Raw genomic sequence first — 23071 nt, 5'->3', positions numbered from 1 at the left:
CATAGTTTCGACCTAGGAACAAAGTGATATGCTTAGTGTGTTTCGTAACAGAAGACCTAATACCAGCTGCCTGGTAATACGGAATTGTTATGCTTGCTGAAAATTAACAAGGATTCTCCCACTGGTTTAAATGGATTGTTATGAAGGCTGTTAGACACAAGACAACAAGTATATTTGCTTTCCTTAATAAACTAAGACAATCTTAATACAACACCGACAGGAATAGAGCTCCTAAACTTTGGGAGATGTTTACATCTGGGTTAAAAAATTTTGGATGAAGCCCATTTTTGTTCAAAAGAGAACATTAGGGCGGTTATTTTGAGCAAAAAATAAAATCTCAACTCCTGCTATACAGAAGAACTGAAAACTGTGATTAAAGCCAGAGGGTTTTTCCTAATAGCAATGTTCCTCATAGAGTAAAACAGAGGAAAGAGAGTCTGGACAGGGATCTGGATTTGTTCCTGGATCAGTAAAAAATATGGGGGCTCACACTGTGAGAGCAAAGTCCTTATGGAAAGGACAATCTGCAAATGTTACCAATAAACGTGTTACTTGTGACAGGCAACAAGCAGCCGGAGACCAACAGACATTCCCTCAGGAAGACCAAAGGTTTAGAGCTAAGAAAACAGAGGCTGAACTGGGAGAGCTGCTGAGATGGACACAGTGATGCTGCTCACTGGAGATACTGACCTGGCAGTTTATGAACCACCATTCCTCTGTTTGTGGAATTTCTCAGCTGTTTGAATCTCTTTTTTAATAATTTTTGCACTATGCATTTGGAAGAGGAAATAATTGCAAATGTTCCATATTCAAAAGTCAAATTGCCATTGTTTTTATTAGGTTTGGTTGGCCACAAATCATACAGAATGTGTCTCAAGGAGATATTTCTCTTATGAAGATTCAGGTTTACAAATAAAACCAAACAAACAAAAAAATATCACCCAGCCTTAATGAGCTTTAAGAAACCTTCAAATGCAAACTAAGGAAGGCAGGGGAAAGAAGTCAAAATACTGAAGGCTGAAACAGCACATACAGCTGTGCACACATTTCTCCTACAGACTGCTCTTATCTAGAATGACCTGTCTGAAATTCATCCCCATTCCTGCTCCAACAGGACTAAATTTTATATTTGTGTTCATTCTTCGGTCTGGCTGTGAGCACTTCCAAAATTAACATTATTCTGTACATTTAGTAAATACCAACAGCAAATTTTTTAGACTTCCTTTCGAGCTCATTCCAGTCCACTTAAAACAATCACCATATTTATGTCCAAGGTCTTGAAGCTCGCTAATTTATCAGTTTTGCTTCAGAAGAAGGGATGGCTGTCTGTGAATAAGAGCCCGAATGAAGTGGAGCTCAATGCGAGCCCATTTCATTCAGTTAATTAAAAGCTTCACGTATTTCAAGGAACAATAGCTGCCTTTCAGCACTTGTTTGCTTTTAGTTCCCCTCTTTGGCAACAACAAAGTGCATTTTACAGTAAACTGTCAGCTTTCAAATCGATTTCAGAAATGGAAACAGACATCAGGGTTTTCTATGTCAGGCACAGCTCTGCCTTTGTCATTGTGACTGGCACACACAACTGGTGCAAGTTATGCGAGCATCTCAACATGGACACTGGGCCAATGTAAGTAAACTAGTTATGTTATAAGAGAAGGCCAGAAATAACCCACATCTCCTACCAATGCAAAGAATAACTGGAAACAGAAAAGGTCAATGAAATGAGTCAAAACAATGAATGACAGCAGAGCGAATTTTACAAATCCCCATTACATCATCCAGGGAAAACAAACTGTGCTCAGCCAGAAACCACATGGTCCAGCTTGTGATGATCCCTCCTTTTCATATTTCCATTGGTTTACGATCACTGCCATGAAAATACTCAGGTCCCTATTTGCAAATGCAGTCTGCATACCTGGAGCTTTAGAACATAATAGTGCAAATTGCCCCGCCATGACAAAACCTGATAAGCCTTTTCCCAGACAAAGGATGAAATAATGCACGTTCGTTTGAACTCCACAGACAGACAGAAAGCATAAAAAAGCCCCATTCTCCTGCTGAAGATTTTCTGGAAAAGCCACGTGGAGCAACTTTGCACATTCCTCTGTCTAAATGGACTGTATAGCCACTTAATTTTTATTCACTTTGAAACAGAGATGTTTTCTTTGGATACATTAGCATTGTAGCTCTTTTCACACAGCATGAAATCCATGGCTGGTTCACTTGGCCAGAACGCTCTTTCAAATACCTGAAACACTAAGTGCTTGTGTGTAGTGTATATAACGGCATGGAAATATTTATTATATTTCGTTGAGATGAAATGACTTCACTGGTTGTCAGCTGTGCCTCTAAGATTATGAACGTAAGCTGAAGGTACATGCCCCGATTTCACATTGAAATTCTTCTCTTTACCCGACAGTCTTTACAGGCTGCTGACTGCAGCCGTGTGGTCTTTGGATATCAAGTTATACTTACTTTGTACAGTGAGAGAATAGCTCTTTGCAGGGACTGTTTTCGAGTTTTTCCTCTGTCTGTTGGATAAGATCTTGACTGACTTCTGGAACGTAGGCTGGAGACTGGGGGGAGAACAGAGGGGCACATTATCTCTATGACGAGGTGCAGATTCTCCTCTGTTAGCATGTAAAAGACACATTCATTATTTATTCCCTGCACTGCTTCAATTCAATTCCAGTGGTTGTGTAAAAGCAAAGGAGCTTTACGTCAAACAGCAGTAAAATAGGATACCGTGGTAACTCACTCCACATTCCACTCTATCCTCATATTGCTTTTCTGCCTTCTCCTGTACCTTCACCTCCTTGCCCAGCCTCATGAATATGCAGGACCTGCTCCTTGCCAATTCTTTGAACTGCTCCCTTGCATCCCATGAAAAATGTGCTGGCCTGAACTGTGTACAGGCCATTCTCTTAAACAAAAGAGAATTTGCCCAGTGTTTTCACTTCACTGATGATTCATTGAGCTGTCTGAAAAAAAAACAATCTTTTTTTTTTTTTTCTTCTTTTAACTAGCAATTTCAAAGAAAAACAAGAGCAGAGCATTCGTATGTATTGATTTTTATATCAATAATATAACAAGATGTGTGCAAAAGTGCCTGGATGATTTAATTCATCATTAGAAGGACAAAAATAATCTGTCAGTTTTAAAATAATCAGCTCCTTTTTGATATATGTCAACCAAGCACATAAACTCTTTTCATCCTCTCCTCCCCCCGGAGAGATCGTACATTCAGCTCCTTCAAAAAGCCCTTACCAAAGAGAGGTCTTTTGCAATATGCCTTGATGGTTAACCAGTTTAAGACCTTTGGGACTAATTATCTATAAAGACATTTTTTAGGCAGCCCACATTCTTACTCATTAAAAGTATACTGTAATTATATTTAAAAAGTGTAAATGCATGTACGTGAGTGTGTGTGTGCAGCTATTTATAGACATTTTCACATCCACATGAAAACCCCTGTCTATAACCAACAGGATTTGGGACATTTCAATTTACCCAGGCACAGATGACAAGAAACCCCTCCTGCGGAAGATGTAAGCGCTTGGTAAGGTTCCCCATCCATGGCCATGACTACCAGATGTACTCAGTGGGTGGGTCATAGAGCAGCATCACTCATTCCTGGCCAGATGTTCTCATTAACTCACCCTTAGTTAGAGATATCTTGGCAAGCACTGAAATGCATTGCAGGCAGAGTTCAAAAACACTGGGAATGAGGACAGAAGAAGGGGCAGAGGTAGAACCAGATAAAATCTCCACCATGGAGAAAGCTGAACTAAGTCTTTTATCTTTTCCATCCACTTGCTGAAATGTGAATTTGAGCCTGGCTTTGTCATGAAAAACCAAGTTTTTCCACTTAAATGTTTTTAAAGGGGCCCATGGTAGAACTGTGTGCATGCTGTGTAATGCAGCTCCACTATTTAGCCTTGAAAGACAATCTGCAGAGTATGTTGGATATCACTGACCTCACTCAAAAATTTCCCCATTTCCACCATATATTCCTCCATTTAACAATCAAAAGAAATCCAGGGAACACCCGCTTTTAATCACAAAGTATCTCGCTAATAATTAAGGAGTCTCACAGTGTTTTGGGAAGCAGATGAGCCCCATATTCTGGGGCTGAGAACTGTAGAACAATCTCAGGACGTTGGAAAACCTACAGAAATTCCTAACCATGGGTAACCGTGACTCAATCTAAGTCCTAGTTTTAGCTCAAGGGAATAAAGAGAGATAAGAGAGTGAAGCAGTGAAAGAAGCAGGAATAAAACCCAGCCCTTCTTTTTCCAGACCTAGAGCTTCTGGATTGAAGATGTGGGGAAAAAACACAGGAAAGGAAAATCAAAAACAAAGAAAAAGACTTTTTAAGGAATATTCAGACAGGAACCAAAGGCCAATGACCAGCAGCATTTCAGCTAATTTTGACTAGGAACCATGGATTAACACCCCTTATTTTATAGACTGCACAGTTAATGGGGTGTGCTGTACAGGCTCAAAGGCAACCCAGAGCCTATATGTGGCTGCACGAGCCTCTGCTCTGACACATGGTTATCCTGACCATCTCTGATTTATGGGATACAGAAACACTGCTGAGCTCCAAAGCCTTTGTGCTGCTGTGGCTCAGGAATATATTTTCTAATGTGAATCAGAAAAAATGATACTAGGATTTCTAGATGAAATTACTGCCAGTAAAATCTAGCATTTGCTGTAGATTTATAGATTAAATTGGCAACAAAAAACTATGTATTAAACCCCCTAAACAAAGCCCTAAACTAAAATAATGAGACATTTAGACCAAGTGACTTGATTCTTACAGATGTTAGTCAACTCCATTTCTCAGTGTCTTCACTGGGAAGAAACACGCCTTGGTGGTGGTGTTGAAAACCACACACAAATTTACTGCACAGTTGCTTGCTTACATTGCCATCTCCTAAAGTCCTCAGAGCTTTGAAAAACATCTTGTTTACTCTAGTCCCAAATTACAAATAAAGGTCCTTACTGCGGATAAATAGATTTGGAAATGCTGCATGCCTCTTCCCCTTTTCCATATGTCTGTGTCCTCTCTGCTGCCAAAGTTACAGCAATACAGCAATAGTTCAATCAAATTTTGTCTCAAATCAAAGAATGTTTAAAATATATATATATATATATATATATATATATATATATATATATATATGAACATAAACTAATAACTTTTTCATAAAGTTGAAATGAAATTCTTACAGAGAAAGGTGAAGAATGAATGAAAAAAAGCCCCATAAGACAATGTGGAAAGTACTTTAAAAAGGCACTAACTGTGATTCCTTTCTCTGCAAATGAGGTAATAAGTACAATTGCAGCCCTGAGCTTCAGGAGAGCCAACTTTGACCTTTTCAAGGACTTACTTGGACACATCCTGTGGGTTAAATCATTGGTGGCACAGATGAGTTTGTTGACACTAAACACCACTTTTTCCAAGCTCAAGATTGGTGCATCCCAAGGAGTTAGAAATCAAGGAAAAGTGGCAGGAGATCCATATGGGTAAACAAGGATCTTGTGGAAAAACTCACATGGAAGAAGAACTTGCTTTAGCAGGGGTCTGGACTAGAGGATCTCCAGAGACCCCTTCCAGTCCCTATTGTTCTGTGATTTGTGGAGGACAGAGTCACCACTTGGTTTTTCAGAACCACCCATCATTGACCTTTGAGTCTTTGCTTCCTCTGAACAAAGCACAAGCAAGCCAGCAATATCAAGTGAAGACTTACAAATACACTGACATTTTGTGCATGGACTAGAGTATTACAGCCTAAAGCAAACACTGTACTAAATCACTTTCTCTAACAGAAAACACCTTTTTCTCAAGCTGATCATTTCCACCTACATCCATAGGGTAGCAGGAGGAATGGTGTCAGCACGCAGACCTTCATGTTTAGAACAGAGAGAGGCAGGACCCCCACACATACAGGATGAGGTACCTACCTTGTCCAACCCTGCACAGTCCTAGGGAATCTGTTTATGACCCTTTAATAAGGAATAAGGCTTTCCTTAAGACTTCACAGTTCCCACTGCTCCCATTAAATAATGATTCTCTTTGAGTACTGTGTGTATCTACAGACTTCAGATCTTAAACAAAGCCAGAAACAATTGCAAAGCCAAACACAGCTCATCAACCTACTTTTGCTCCTCTATCGAACAACTGGGCAGCACAGGTTATGAATGTAAGCAAGCATTTGGATCCCAGGAGTAAAAGCTTCCAAAGGTAACACTTCAACTACTCACAGAAGAAAAAGTTGCTACTTCCCTGGAGAGGTGCAAAAGGTTTCTGCAGTGTAATGAAATGGTTATTAACTCTCTCCCACTGCATTATAGGTACTGACTGTAAAAGCAAACTTGGCTTTCACAGGGGAACAGACGCACCTTTCTGAGCATATTAAATGTGCTGCAGCAGCTGGGAGACCCATGCACCATGATTAACTCCATTCCTTCTGAGCATGAGAGAAGGGATACTCTGCCAAAACACCTGCAGAAACCTGTTACGTTGCCTTGTATTCAAAACAGAGCACAGAGTAGTTTAACAAATACAATTCTGTATTTTCTACATGACTATACTGTTTCTGGAAAACAGGAGATGGACACGCAGTGAGTGCTGGTGACATACTGAGAAAAACAGGCATTTCTAAATAATTTTTTTCTAATTTAAAAGACAAAGGACGGCCTCCTAGCTGCTCTTCCAGCTCCAGTAATGGCTTGAGAACAGCTGAGATGTCACACACTTGTTCAAAGTTAGTTGAGGTTGTATCAACAAAACTTGGAGTCTCTTCCAAACTGGACCTGCAAGACAGTTTTACTAGGAGGTTCATTTCAGCTTCTCTCCATTCTTCTCCACTGGGATGCAATGACTGATAACAGCACGGTAGGTAAGACTGAAGCTGTGTGCCTTATCTACTACAAATACCACCCATCAATAGTTCTTGGTGGGCGCAGAGGGCACCAGCTTGACAATACAGTCTGTGTTTGCTGCACTGCCATCGTTTGTCCCTGACAGTCTGAACCATGCCACGCAGCTTTACCTGTGCTACACCTATAACCTTCCGTATCACAGCCCTCAGCACCTCACAAAAGCACCAAAAAGAAGCAAAATCTGATTTGAGAATCACATGAAATCTTCCAGGCTGCATAACTCGCTATTATCTGTTATTTTAAGCATCATGTTGTATCAAGCTACTTTAAAATGTAAACTCTTTTGACAGACTGTAAGTTTTGCCACAGGCAACTTCATTCAGCCCTTCAAGACACAACATTGTTGACCTTCACTGAACAGGACAGAAAACAAATAAGCCTCCTCATAAGATCATGCCTATACACTCGACATGGTACTTACAGCATTTCTCTGATGGTGTTTCCCCTGTGACTGTGGGAAAGGCACCCAGCCTTTGTCAATGGACCAGTTAAGCAAGCTTGCTGTAAAACAAGCTGAAACACCACAGGAGGCATTCAGGAGATTATTGCTTTTAATTTTACTTTTTGATTAAAACAAGTAATTTGTTGTACTTTCTTTCAGACAGAACTGCCAAGTCTTTAAAATAAGTGAGACTGGTACAGAAGTTGCCCCAAGATCTGTGGAAGTGAAAACAGGAGAGCAGGTGGCAGAGATTTGAAACTCAAACGAGTAACAGCATTTTCTTGATAACTCATTCAGTTGGGGTTCTCCTTTCTGAAAGCAAGGTGGGGTGAGCAGCAGCTGTCTCCAGTGATTTCAGGTACTATGTGGGGCGCAGATGAACAGATGAACGGTGACACAAACCTACCCAAGCCTTTGTGGTTTTGGTTTATTGTCTGTAAAGCTCCTGTTTCTGAAGACATGTTGAAGGGTGCTTTTATGCTGAGTGCTCACCAAAAGAAACCTGCAGCTTTGGGCAAGCAACCTCTGCTTTATTATTTGATTCCTCCTTAGTAATAAGTATCTTTTTTGCAAATGAACAGCCTTGCTTCAAAGATATTCAGTCACCGCTGTCTCCTATGTGGCTTTCAGAGCCACGAATTTCAGGTAACCATTCAGGTCAGAAGGAGAGATGGCACTGACTTTTGTCAGACTGACTTTTCAATGAACAGAGTCTTTAGTCCAGAGAGATAATGGCGATACTTCATCCTTACACAGTGCATGTCTTCTAAGAACCACAAAACCTTACAACTCTTGCTTGCTTAAGCCCTCATCAGATCGCTGGCAATCCCACAGTATTTTGAAGAACAGGATGGTGAAGAATTCTGTTTTGCAGGAGTGTTGATGATATTCATCCATGACTGACAAAGTCCTACTGAGATAAATGAAAACCAGAGGTGCTACGAGTCCTCAAATCAGTTAGTTTGTAGCTTTTGCAATTAGTCAAAAAGGAATAGAAACCTAAAAATATGGGTTTGTCTTCTTATAGCAGCTCTTGCCAGTGGATGAGTCATCATGGTATCTTGAAGCACAATTGTTCATAACAATGATATGGACCAGAAAGACACAGCAGTTCTTAGAATGAACAGACTTCTTACAAACGTTATGATTATAACTGCTCTCCTGGCAAGTTTCAGACGTGCAGCCATGATATTGAAATTATAGGTTACTTTAAAAGTCACTTGCACAAAACAAATAATGTGCAGCATATGTTATGTCTCAGGTTATGAAAACATTCCACAGCAAACTAACTTAAAACAATTAAAAATGTTTCATTCGACGGACAAAAGTTCAAGCCATAACTTTTCTTGAGCTGTCTTTGTTTCCAAGCACATCTGTCTTAATGATGTCTGCATTTTCAGATTCTGACAGCAATTTTCTACATATATCTATAAATCTGTGTACAGATTTGCTGCTAGTGAAGAACTCAAAGCTACGGAAGAAGCAGGCTAAAATGAACTTTACTGTGGGATGGTGACTGGTGTGATGAGAACAGTTCATTCACAAAGACCTGGAAGCAATCGTCCCATCCAGTTGTTGTGACACTGTATTTAATTTGCTGTCACACTGCTGTGGCCCAGGAGACCAACAAGAGAGGGCAACAGTTTGTGTCACGTGCACTGTCACATGCAGCGCCATTTCTGCTGTTGCTCTGGCACATCACATCCTTCTACAAAGGAAGGCTCATCTAGAAGGGGGAGGCATTGAAGGGGCGGTAGCAGCAGTGTGACTATCTGCGGTGACTCTGAGGCCAACACTCATAAGGAGACATAAGGACAGTAATTAAACTGGCTGCTAGAAGAAGGGAGCATAGTTAGATGTATGTAAATCATCTTGGCAGCTGCATGGTAGATGTAAAATCTGAGAACAGCAAAGTTTATATGCTCAAGCTATACATGTTTTCAAAGGCAAATGCTCATAGAAGGCCGTAGAGCATCAGGTGCATAGAGCATAGAGCAACCTGGTGAGACAGAGGTTGCCAGCACTGTCACAGCCTCCTGACTCCTTTTGGTGTTAAGCCCAAAAATGTCGGAATGTTCTTTTTTCTTGCCCGTGTCTGATCTTGCCTGCTCAGATTTAGCAGTATTTGTTGTAAACAGCCAATTCTACATCAGGAGCAGCTGCAACATTTTAAGTAATCAACTCCTGCATTTTCTTTTTATTTTTTGTCCTACCACAAAGTCATCTGGGTCTGTATGAGGCAAACCAGTAAAGCACAAGGCTTCATAATTCCAAGATATTTTCTTTGAGATGACAGATGTGGAATTGGCAGTGAGGTAGATGGGGAACATGGAACGCAGCTGTATTATTAACAGCAATTCAGCTATTAATACAGCGTGCGGACATTACCTGAGGATCGGGGGGGACATACAGCACTGCATGCACATCATGAGAGCTAACCCTTCCAGTGCAGACCAGTTGCACCAGCCCTGGGAACGGGAAGATGTTAAATATCTCACCCAAGATTACAAAAGCGGTTCATTGACCCACTCTTATGAAAAACAGCACAGTCTTGTGCCTCTGAAACAAACAGCAGTTTCAGAAGTGAGAGCAAGATCACTTGCTGGTAGCTAAATGAAGCAAATCAGCGGTGCCTATTAACTGTGGAGTTTGTTTTGTAGCTGCAAACCAATCTGGAGCCAGGATGAATCTGTTTTCCCTCAAATTCTACTAAATTATCAAAGGATTTGTTGAATCAGAAAAAAAACAACTGAAGGAAGACAATAGAGCCCTCAGCGAACAGCTGAACATGTTCTTCTGCCTGGAGGGGCTAATCCATCACAAAATGCTAACAGCCTCAGTTTATGAACTTACATATTGTAATAGACATGATCTAGCTTCAGGCTGACTTGCTTGCTCCAGACTCACTGGGCTGCTTGTCAGGCTTCAGCAAACCCGTGGGTAAGGAAAGAAGTTTCTTCTCTGGGTTTCAAGAATCTTTCCTTTCTGGCGACTGGGCACAAATTGCCGTCTATGAACTGTGTCATTCCTTGGACAACGTAGCAGCCATTGCGGTGTCTCTTCTGACTACGGCATGGAAAGCACATGAAGCATTTTTCATGCTCTCCTGTTAATCACCAGCGGCTCAGCTATCTAACCAGACCTTATCATGTCCATTCTCAGCAGACCGTCCTGTAGTTGCAACAATTGAAATGTTCTTTTCTAGAAACCATATTTCTGCTCTTGATGGTGACAACTGCGATGCAAATAGCGTGAGTCAAAATGTTTCCCAAACAAAAACTTTCAATCCAAAGTGTGGTTTTATTGGAATGCTAAATTATTTGGTTCGGAGAAATTTCAAGGCATAACCACAACTTTAATTCCAGAGCAACAAAAGAAGGGAAAAGATTGCCTGGATCAAGGAGAAATTTCCTCCTGGCACCTAGAGGTGACCAGAGGAAATCTTTCAAAGCTCCATAAAAGTAATTTTGAAATAACAGAATGTCTCAGGGGACAAAATTTAGTTGCCTCATCAGCTTCTTTTGCAAGTCCTGTGAATCAGCTGCAGGCTTTATGCTTGTCAGATAAATGGAACCACTCACTGCAATCCCAACCAGCCATGGGGTTGCTGGTAAAGTTTAGATATACATATATAGACAAACATAAACTGGTCACCACAGAAGCTCTGCTTTTGACTTCAATCAGTGAAGAACTGGGCTCCACAACAAGTCCATAGCAAGATATTTTTCAGTATCTTTAAACTCTGTTGCTTCTCCACTCACACTGTTTCAATCAATCTTTGGAAACCTTCCTACAAAGGTTTCTTCACCTCCAAAAGAACTTTCCCTTCTTTGTGTAGACACAAAGGTTTATTGGTTTAGAGGTGCTCATAAACTAACCAGATGAAATTGTTTTGTAGACGTGAAGGGGAAGGAAAGTATGTTTAACTTGTTTTTGCCTTTTCCCCCTTTGAAAGCATTTTGCAAACAGATTAAAGTGTAAAACCAGATGAAGTGCTCAGTGTCAGTAGCTGTCAGTAGGATGAGCAGTTTAAGAAAACTAATACTAACCAAAGTCAGGCTACTCATGCAATCCCTGGCAGTGACACTGGTTCAGAAGGTAAGCTTTATTTAGCAGCCCCAGCTGAACCGCTGCCATAGCGTATTTCTACAGCCAGACAGACATTTGGTCACATCTTTTGAAACACACAGCGTTCTCCACATTAGTGGCAACAAAGATACAAAGATGACAGGGCAATTTTGACAGCTTCTGTTCTCAGAAGGTTTTTTCTCTGTCCACGTGCCCTTAATATGTTTGGACAGCATCCAGTGTCCAGCCTCGTATCAGAACCTTTCTGCCTTTTAACATCCTCCCTCATCATGGATAGCCTAAAAATTAGTAATTAAACTTATGTTGCAATAGTCTCAGCTTGGCTTTCTCTGCTGAACCGAATGTCATTTGTTCCATTAAAAAAAAAAAATAAAAAAATCTCTGAAACTATAAACATACATTTACAACATCAACATTATTGAATGGCTTTCTTGCAGGAAAACAAACAGATGCCTCTTGAATTCACTCCTCTGAAACATAAGCCTGTAAACATCAGTAACCCTTGCCTTGCAAGCCATTCTCGCACTGAAGTCCATGAGCTGTTTGCTTTGAACAAAGGTAACTCAGGCATGAAGGCCCAATCCAGGTCACGCTTAAGCCTGTTCTGCTTGATCATTTTCAGTGGGGATTTTGCAGATTGTGCCTTCATCTGTTTTTTCACACAGGAGGTCAAAATCCCAGGGAAATATCTGAATGGAGAAACTAAAATCCAACAGAGCGTTTGGGAAGGCCTTGGAAAAGAATAGAAAGTGAGTAAATAAATATCAGTCAGGAAATGGCGGGGTACTCACAGAAAGACTGGAAACAGAATCATAGGATCATAGAACTGCTCAGGTTGGAAAAGACCTTGAAGACCATCAGGCCCTGCCACAACCTGACCACACTACCCCAACTCCAACAGTCCTCCGCTAAATCACGTTCCTGAGCATGAAAGCAAGAAAAATCACTATCAAGCACTGCTGGAAACAGATCATTCCCTACTCACCTGTGTCATCCAACCCATTAACAATCACATGGTAATTGCCTTCAGCAAAGAACTGAGAGAGGAGACATTTATTGCAGGAGATGACACACTGTTTGCAGTGCATTTTCCACTCTTTCTCTGCTTTGCTTGTGGAACAAACAGCATCTGTGCTAGGATGATAATCTTGCTATATGCTGAGATTTTGACTTAGGTTTGACACAAGCTTGACTAAATAATAATAAATTAACGTACAAACTGAGGCTTAGCGTGAGTTAAATGAGTTTTCTAAGTATATTGAAGTACTGAAAAAAACAGCAACAACAAAATGGAATGGTTTGAAGTGCCACATTTCCACAACATGAATGTGTTGGTTACTTTACAATCCACCTGTAGTGAAAAGATTGTCTTTAATAATTATTTTCCTATTCTTTATGCTTGTATACAGATATTGTAATGAATTTAAATACATTTATGGTCTGTGAAATGTAAAACATTCCCTTTGGTAGTGCTGTAGTTCTTGATTCCAAGTTAAAATAATGGGAAATCATTAGCTTAGTGATTATTCCAATTGCATTATACCAGCCAAAGATGTCAGTCCCAGGCATCTCACTGGAATTTGCTTGGCCCATTCTTTTAACACTACTCGGTTGCTTAAGTTTGTAGCCGAAGAGGTTGATTTTCCAGAATCCTAATTTCCCGCTGTTAGGGAAGCAGATGAGTAAGAAGATATGTTTAACATTTTTGATCACATACTTCTTCATTCTCTTCCTTGATGAGGTCAAGTCTACAGTCGCCTGCTACCGATTCTTAGTTTAGCTCAATGAATCTTAAACCCATAGAGGGCCATGAAGATGATCAGAGGGCTGCAGCACCACTCCTACAAAGAAAGGCTGAGAGAGTCAGGCTTATATGGCTTGGAGAAGAGAAGGTTTGGGGAGACCTCATTGTGGACTTCCAGTACTTGAGGGGAGCTTAGAAGCAGGAGGTAGACCAACTTTTTATATGGACTGATAGTGATAGTACAAGGGGAAATGGATTTACACTAAAAGAGGGGAGATTTAGGTAAGATGTTAGGAATAAAGTCTTTACTCAGAGGGTGGTAAGACACTGGCACAGGCTGCCCAGAGAGGTTGTGGGTGCCCCATCCCTGGAGGCATTCAAGGCCAGGCTGGATGAGGACCTGAGCAGCCTGATCTGGTGGGGGTCAACCAGCCCATGGCAGGGGGTTGGAACTGGATGATCTTTAAGATCCCTTCCAACCTAAGCCATTCTCTGATTCTATGTTAATGAGCATATTCATTAGCCAAGGGCAGACAAGAACACCTTTCCAGTTCTCAGATAATCCTGAGCAGACTGTTCTTTATTCACACAGTGTCCTCAGCCTTTTCAAACACCCTGGCTAGTCTCCAAGAGGAGTCACAGCAGCGTGGGGGGCTCGCCTTGCCTGAGCACACAGCTGTGAGCCAGGTTTACACGTGTGGTTGACATGAATTAGCTGAAGGAAGTTTCCATTTTCCAAAGGGTCAAGTCAGAGCACTTCCAGCAAATGCAGGGCAGCCAGAAGGCTTCTGCCCACTGAGCAAGTCATCCTAATGGTTTTCCTGACCACAAACGACAAACAGATATGAAGCATCTCCTCTGCATAACAGTTGTGAACTTGGGAGTGTAGCCTCCCAAAAATGACAAGGAAGGAAACGCTTCAAATAATAACACTGTCTGGGGTAAAAAATAATATGGTTAATGGCCATCAACCAATGTGAGCAAGTACACTGTAAATGCAGCTCTCCTTAAACCAAAAGGACAGGGCATAGAGGACCTACAGCTCACGGACCTACTCTGGGGCATCACCACCGAGGTACAGCAGACTTCATGCTATTTCTGTAGGTTCTTGTGCAGTTTGGCTTCATTGCAGGAGACAGAAATGCTCAGTAAGTGTTTAGTAAACTAACATTTGTATTATAAACAGTGGGTAAAGGATGAGGAAACAGGACTTGAGCAAACCATGAGAAAATGCATTTTAGTCTGAGACCACAGCAAAGGAACTGCTCATCAAGGCAACAGTGATTTTTCAGATTCCTTTGATGCACTTTATTACTGCCTGGCTGCAGTGACAGAAGAATGCTTATTAAAATGCTTTCCAACTAGAAAGCATTAATTTGAGTAACAAGGTTGCCATACTGCTGCGCAAATATTTTCCCAGAATCAAACTTCAGAAAGATGAGCTGAGAAGGGAACTTTCCCGGATGAAGATGTAGTGATGAGCAGAGACATTGACTGTGTTATCTCTGGAACAATAACAGGAGTTATATATTGATTTACCCGGAGACTGGATTATGCACTGATTATGGTAGCTGCAAAGCAGAGGTCTAAGTGATGCTATAATCTCTGGCTAAAATGGTGCCTACAGAGTAGTGAAGTCAATAGAAGAGGGAGATGAGAAGTCCATTGAGTCACGGGGTAAAGTCCCAGGGCAATTAGTTAAATGGCAAAATTCTCCTTGGCTCAAGTAAGGCCAGGATTCCTACTTTAGTATTTAGCATCGTGCAAAGTCTACTAATGGGAACACAAAGGACACAGTGAATAACATTTGGAGCAAGTAAATAATTCTAGCCCACCCTAAGTCCAAGTAACACATTGTGTTCAGACAGGCACTTCATTCATTTCGTATTTCAATTGGGCCCTTAATGAAATGCACAGGGTTTAGAAAAACTTGAGAACTAGCTCAGAAGACAGCTCTTGGACCAAGCCTTAAGGGACCATCCACAGTACTGGTGAAAAGCAATACTGTGCTGACCTTTTATCACCAAGATAACAAGCTTACAAAGGAGCAGAGATGACTTGCTGGATATAAGTGATGTAAACTGAATACGTACCGGAAATGTAGCAGAGTAGAAAAGAGTCTCAGAAGGCTCCCTTTGGAAAATGCAAACCCTCATCTCATATTTTACTGTTCAGGTTGCTTTACAGAAACTTAATGTATATTGTGGGCGTTTTTTACTCCCTTTGAGCTTCACTCACAGTGACGTTCAGCTTTTACTTTGGCCTCTCCTAAAACTAATCATCAAATCTTCCTAGAAGGCATTTAGTAAAACTAAACAGAGGAAGAGATCTCAACACTGGAATCTGATTCCTGGTATGACCTGCCCTTCCACAGACGGGATTCAGCCAGAACCATTAAGAAGTGATGCATGAAACTTTTCTTACAGGATATGGAAGCCTTTAGTGATCAGAGAAGATGACTCACTCAGAAGCATAAGTGCCAAAGTTTGCATTTACTTTCATGGTGAAAATAAGAAGGGAGGAAATGTCAAGGAGAGAACAACATGCAGGAAAAAATGCTTGCCATCAAGATTAAAGCAATGGTGTGCAGAAAGAAAACTCTGTGGCAAAGTGCAGAGCTAAGAATGGGTGTTTGTGAGCCTGGACTCAGCTGCATGACTTTCCCCAATAGAAAGGCTCATAAATCATTTTAATTTCATCTCACCCATATTACATAAGTATTTTCTTCTGCAAAAAGAACTGAGAACTGATAGAAGAGCATTTTTTAACCAGCGGACAAATGGAAGGCCAGGCACTGCTGATCAGACAGTTTTCCTTTCATAGGACTTTTTCCTCCCTTCCTTATCCTATAATTGTTCATACAAACAAAGACACATTTCCATTTAGCAAAATACCCATTGCTCTCCATGTCTGGAATAAGCAGGTTACTGTTGCATACAGCCAACCTCTGCAGCAAAGAAAGACATTGAAAATGTGGCCTTTATTCTGTGCATTTCCTGGAGGAAAGGCAAGAGAACAGGAATTCAGATAAGAAAACGAACTGTTGCTGTTCTTCATATTCTGTGAGGTGTATTAATGAGGATAACAATACACATCAGTCATCCTATTCAATAACATTTTTAGTACCCAACTGGGTCCAAATATAAACCATAATGGCATATGGAGACTGTCTTAAAAGCAATTTCAAATCAATTTAGTGTTATATAGTGTCTTTCAAAGTATCTCAAGGTGGTGGCTTTACAGTGAGAAAGAAAATAATGGGCTAGTGATTTAGTGGAGGAAGGTATGGTGGGTTTCAAAGAGGGCAAAAATGCTGCACTCTGATGCATAACTCTAATTTAAGAGCAGTGCAAAGGTAAATGTATCCCTTTGCTCTTGCAAGAAGCCTGGTAATGAAGACACGCTGGGTTCAGCTGAACTGAACTGTTCCACGAAGCACTGAGAGCTTTTCTATTTGTAGACAGAACTGGAACCTAAATCTGAAACATTCCCACTCAACTGTTGAGATTAGGAAAAGCCAGGAAATAAATATTTGTGACCAATTCACTTTAGCAGTTTTACCATTATATTTCACAACCTCAGAAATTTTAGACTTCCTGTGGGTTGGACTTTTGCCCTACAGGATTATTAAGTCAAAACGGCAGCTTTAAGTGCCTTTTTCATGGAATCTCTTGAAGAAGCAGGACTCCAGTCAAGGAATCTCAGTGCTGTGGTGACCACAGTGCTGCTCCTGTCAAGATGGCCAGTAGATGGGTGTCCCCTCAGGGCATGGGACAGAAGTGGCACGCACCTCGTGGGGCACAAGACTCCTGTTGATGAGGCCATCTCACCAGTGCTCATCCTCACAGGGCCTTGAGGAGCGCCAGACTAAACTCTCCCTCCTGGGAGAAGTAAGTTAATATTCTTCAGAGCGTGTGTCAAGATGGCTGGTATCTTCACCCACCTCTTCCATGGGTTTCTGTCTCCTGCTCACCATTCAGGTCAAGCTGCCCAGGAAGCCATGGAAAAGCTTCTGTCTTGGCATTATTAGTGTGACAGTCACACACAGCTCTTACATATCCCTCCCATCAAATATTTCAGAAGGGCCTGTTCAGGGCTATGGGTGCATACCCATACCAAGAGAGAGAGTGCGCTGATGTCTTCAATATGGAAGAAGTAGGGATTTACTTCCTCTTTTTCCCAGATGAGAACCAGAGTTCCTATGTGCCATTTCACCCAGAGGCTTAAGCCACCCATTTTCCCTTCCAGGTGCTAAGGCTACGCTCAGAATTTGTCACTGCTGTTGCCTGTAAGCCAAGGAGACCTAGAAGCCTGACCCACACGTGCCATCCTTGGCCTCAGCCACAACAAAAGGCTGTTAGATGTCTTCTCAGCTGCCTCAGTGAGTGCTCAGGGGCTGCTCAGGATGTTAAAGCTGCGCTGAGACTGAATTGTGGTTATTTGAAGCAGTGCCTCCCCCCTCAGCCGTCTGGATGAGCTCTGAGCTCCTTTAGTCGCCTCAGGGCTGATGCTGAACGCTCTCTATGCAGCATTCACTGCTCCCACACGCCCAAGTTCTGCTAACTGTGGCGCGGAGTTGTAACATCTCACAGTGACTGTGTGAGTCACATGAGGTTGTAAGCTCTGGTGTGATGTCTATTCATCTGGGGAAATGTTTTCTTTGCCTTTCTGCTGTACAAGTATTATATGTTTTATTAAATAAAGTGCATGTTCCCTATGCAAATGAATGCATTTTGGAATGAGGATATACTGACACATTATACGTTAAATATGCATGACATTTAACAACCCAAGAGCTAAAAATCATTTATAAATATTAAAGAGCATGAAGTCTCCTTTTTGTTTTGATTTTATTTCTGATCTTGCGCTCTGGGAAAAATACTACTTACATTATAAGACTGAATTATCTGTCCAAGAGCCAAACCTATAATTTTATTCTATCAGTCAAGCTGTATGTCACACTATTTTTATATCAAGACAATGAGGTTCTTTGAAGTACAGACACACACCTATTTGAAAGAAACATTCTGCTCTGAAAGCAAAAGGCTTTGGAATCTTTGTATCTTCTGAGGCGCTGAGAGATGGAGAAATGGAGGTTAAATGGAGAAATGCAGCAATGCAGCACCTAATGAAAAGATGGTTCCTTTGCTGGCCAGGACATTTGGGTCCAGATTAACCCCTCCTGACTGCATGCATCTAACCTGGCTTTGACTCACTTACCTTTGATGGCTTAAAGTCCATCCTTTGGAGATTCCTACTTCTCTTTCTACACTAGACAAGAGAGCAGGCCACCTCAACTCCTAATGTGAATGTCTTAGGTAGGTAGCCACGATGAAAAGAAAGAAAGCCAGACCTTGCTCAAGATGTTTAAGTATTTATTGTGGGGTATACCTATGTTAGAAGAATTATCAGTCAGCCCGTTGCTATGGCACAGGCAATAGTACCTCTATGAAGTGTTCTCTCCTACCTGTAGGATGGCTTAAACACTTCTCTAGGAAGAACCAATTAAGAAAAAAAGTGTAGTGATACCAATGCTGACGTTAAAGCTCAACCAGCAGAGTTTTAGTTCACAACAGAAGGCACATAGCTTTGTGTTTGCTTCTGCCCTAAGACAACATAATTCAAAGACATTGTAAGTTTCAGAACAGACAACATCCATTTTACACACTGAGAAATCAGGTATGCAGGGCAAATATAAAGTGTACAGCATTGCAGAGAATGGAAACTCCAGCTCTGGAGTCCCAGTAATTTGCTTTCCTGCAACACCACTATTTTTTCTTGATGAAGATGAAACTGCTCTCAACTTGATCCTTAATGACCTCACTAAACTATTCCATGTGCTTCTGCTGCACTGTGGGACTGCAAGGAAAGTAACAGAGATGGCAGAGTGCAATGGGACATCAGTGACAAGTGGCTTCTGGAACTCTGCACCAAGACCAGCTGCACTTGGCTGGAATAAACAGCACCGTCCTCCAACTTCCCTGTTCCTGATACCAGCAAAATGCCCTTCTCCATTTCCAGACTGGGATTTGAGCAGTGGGAAATATATTCCTTGTATATTTGCCCTTCTTTCCTCTGTTGACAGGAATTTTAAGACAGTCACCTCAATGGATGGAAAATAATGGAACTTCATGTCCTTAATGAATGGGCAGCAAGAACTCACCCTAGCAGTGCTAAATGGCTGCATATGAAGCTAGCCAGGCTCAGGAAATGAAACCAGATCCCCAAATGCAGCCTGAGATAACTGAAAGTATGCACTGAAATTTATGGTAGGAAAATGACTGACTGGAAAATAATAATAAAAACAAGGTCTGCTCTGCCCCTGCACCTCCAAAACATACTGTACCATTTAGACACTTTAGAAAGATATCTGCGAAAAGTGCAATTCACTTTCCTGAAGGTCACATGTATTTGTCTTGTAAAAAAGATGAAGTAGCGCTTGTATGTCTTGGTTACACTCATTAAAGTAAATTAGGACAAATCCTAGGGTTGTTCATGTGTTTAAATCTTGATGTTCATTGCTCACTGGCAGGGATTTTAATGCAAAGCTTAAATGTGGTTGGCAAATGACGGAGCCTCCAGCTCAAAAGGGTTAATCCTGGAATCCTGCATCCTGCCCAATACTCCTGCAGCAATCTGTACTTCTGTTAGGAGTGCCACCCTGTGGACACGGCTGCTACCATGAGCTCCTTTCCTTCGGGCAGCCCAGAGGCGCAACAGTCAGGAGCTGACAGCAGCAGAAACCAGAACTGGTGTTGCCTCCACTCAGCTCCAAGACACACCACACAATTTCCATCTTGCAAACTTTTGGTTACCTTGGGACAAATTATTGTAGGAGGAATGAAAGTTTTTGTATCAACATACAACATCTGTTACCAAAACCCATCTTTGCTGGTGCTTCCTACCCAGCAGTATATGAAACACCACACATTTGAACACAGTAAGAAATAACCAACTCATGAAGTTGAGGTGTCTTGCACTACTCCATGGATGCAGAGCTTTGCATGTAGACAAGAGAGCAGAGAAGCCACTTTCTCACCCACAGATGACTTAAGCCTCTAATAAGCACAAGTCCATCCTTAAAATCCAATTTTTGGATTAAAATACAATTCTTTTTCTGTTTGTATAGGACTTGCAGGTTTATACACTGGTGATTACCATCATAAATTTTAGGGCTTTAAAATTATATTAGAAAGCCTATAACAACTTTATTTAGCAAAGGTGTGCCCTGCAGCATTCTTTCAGTAATACCACTTTGGCTGCCCCTTACCTCTGGGGTGAGGTATTTCATCATGATTTCCTTTCCCTTCTCTCCCAGCTTTTCATCTGGAGCAATTTCATACTCTGCCTGGAACAGATATAAAGAAATAGTCAATATTTGCACTCGTATTTCACCATTATAACTTCATTTTGGATGTGGTTGTAACTGAATGCTCCTTCTGAAGAATGTGGAGAATAAACACAATTTTTTGATGGAAGTAAAACCTGTACACACACACACAAACCATCCAAAAATCGTCCACAGCATTTTGAACAAACCCTGGTGATGTGATTTCTGAGATTACATCTCTTAATTAACGCCAATACAATTTAATTCCTTTATATTTTACAGCCTTGCCAGAGACAGTGTTCAGAAAGTAACGACAGACAGTAACTTCCTGGGTGCTGCTTAAAGAGAAGAAGTGAATACAAAAGGTAACACTTTTTTTCTCTCAGTAGTAGAGATAGTGATATTTTCTTAATTCTTGCCATGCTGGTATCTCAAGCACCAGGCGAACTCCTTCAGCAAGCCCTGATTGGAAGAATGGGTCTTTCCCATTTATTTACAGGCTTCCCCTGGTCTACCATCCCTTCTACAATGCCACAAGACTTGCCCATCACTTTTAGTGATCCTGGAGTCTCCTAAAGGTGGATCTGAGATCCATTTTCTTACACCAATTTCTCAGGACGCAGATAAAACAAGAGAGAAGACAACACAAGGAGCAAAGTATTACTGGTGCGTTACAAAGACATGAATCACTTTAGTTAAAGTTTTGGAATCATGGAAGGCATTCAAATTAAAAACATGCTTCATAGAGTCCCAGTTACAAAATGATAACGACAAATTCTTCTAGGCGTTCCAACTTGGCACTGCCCAGGGTACAAAGATTCAGCCTTAGGATCAAAAGATTTTCCAGGAATAAAAAGTCAGCCCAGCAGTTTTCATGACCGCTTGTATTAGAAAAAGGTTCCCAGATAATCCTGCCAAACCAATTAAGTAACCCGGTCCAATACAAGCTGTTTGAGATGATAAATGAGGAGGAAGTCAAAAAAAGAAGGTAAATCAGACTGAGCTGGCAAACACTTAGAAGTACAAACTTCAGAACTGCTGCCCACTCAAAGATGTATGTACTGCTCTGACTGTGATGCAATAAATCTGAAGGAAGGAAGGCTGCAATGGATACCCAACCAAAGCAGATCCAGGAAGGACACAAAAAAACACAATGTAGTAATAATGCTACTACCCACCTATCTGTCCAGAGCTGATTTAGCTATTGTAGCTTAAATCTAAAGCTACGTACTTACACATACACATAGCAAATTGCTTGAATGGTCTAGAATTATGGTCTGATTTAGTTTGGGAAATGACAGTGATGGCAAAAAGAAAACCCAGACAAAGCTGTACTGCTGATGACAAATGCACTGAAGGCTGAAATCCACAAGAGCTGTGCTTCTGTTTTAGTGGCCATTTTGTGGATGAACTGATTATGTACCCCCAAAACTTATTAGAAGGGTTTAAAAAAAAACAAACAACTATCTTTCATCCATTTTCCTGTTCTTTTAGATGGTATCTAAACACAGGTTGTTTCAGCCCTGGAAGCACAGATAATCTCAAATGTTTACAGCACCTTAACAGGAGTCTTCTCCACAATTCCTTGCTACAGCATGAAGCAATGGCAAGGGTAATGTAAGGCACAGTTACTTAAAAGGTCAGAGTTGCACCTTACTTTGCCCCTTACAGTTCGTGGTTGGGTCCACACACAGACAAGGAGATTTGCATCTAAAAGAAAACCAAAGTAATGTATTTAAAGAGAAAATAATTCTGCTTAAGCAAAACTTTTTGCACATTAGACTGCCAAACAAAGAACTCCTTGGAACAGCCTCGTCACCGAAGAGACTAGGAGAATTACTGTCCTCAAATCAGTGCTACTTACAAATGAACTAATAATAGCCACTTCTTTCTCCTTGGGCTACTTTCAGATTCTGAATATTCTGCCATACTTTCCTGAACAGGTCAGAAGAAGTTGGGCTAACAGATTTCCTAAAGCATCTGTCTCCGTTATCAAACATTGGTCATCACATCAGCTTGAGACCTGCACAACGGTGATTTGGAACATCAAATATTTATGTATGCGTGGTGAGTGCCTGGCAAGTATCAGTGTCTCCCCTTGGAGCTGGATTGGTGAAATAAAGAATGATCGTGCTTTGGAAGTTAAATATTAAGACATGTAAGCCAAGATCTTAGCTTATATAAATGGAGAAATGTGAATTTCTCAAACAGGTCATAAATTTGGATACAGTATCTCATGCATTTGGTCTGTTCCAAAATAGCCACGTCCTCTTACTGATATGGGCAAAAGTGCTTCAGTAATCTCTTGACAAAATGTCTTCTTGAAGATGTTGTTTGGCCATACAACGCTCTGACAACAACAAGGGTTTATGGTTTATGGGTATACAGACTCCAGAAAAGCAGCACCTGATACAGATCACAATACATAGTTTGCTTGGTAGTAGCAGATCCTGCTAATATATCAGTTCTCTAGTGAAGAAAAACTGATTCAAAGTCGTCCTCTGCCACCTGCAGT

The 23071-nt window shown here is 41.1% G+C and overlaps 1 protein-coding gene across 1 annotated transcript in view; it reads right to left on the bottom strand.

Annotated features, from left to right (window-relative positions):
• GRK5 (G protein-coupled receptor kinase 5) overlaps positions 1-23071 on the bottom strand; it is a 146127-nt gene that overhangs the window by 24444 nt on the left and 98612 nt on the right. The window contains exons 4-5 of the mRNA XM_015867417.2: positions 20497-20574; positions 2476-2576 (exon numbers count right to left, since the gene is read on the bottom strand). Coding sequence (XP_015722903.1) covers positions 2476-2576; positions 20497-20574 — 179 coding nt within the window. The remainder of the gene's footprint in view (positions 1-2475; positions 2577-20496; positions 20575-23071) is intronic.

This window comes from Coturnix japonica, chromosome 6 (assembly GCF_001577835.2).
Source record: "Coturnix japonica isolate 7356 chromosome 6, Coturnix japonica 2.1, whole genome shotgun sequence".
Lineage (NCBI taxonomy): Eukaryota > Metazoa > Chordata > Aves > Galliformes > Phasianidae > Coturnix > Coturnix japonica.
This window is presented reverse-complemented; position numbering and strand designations above follow the sequence as displayed.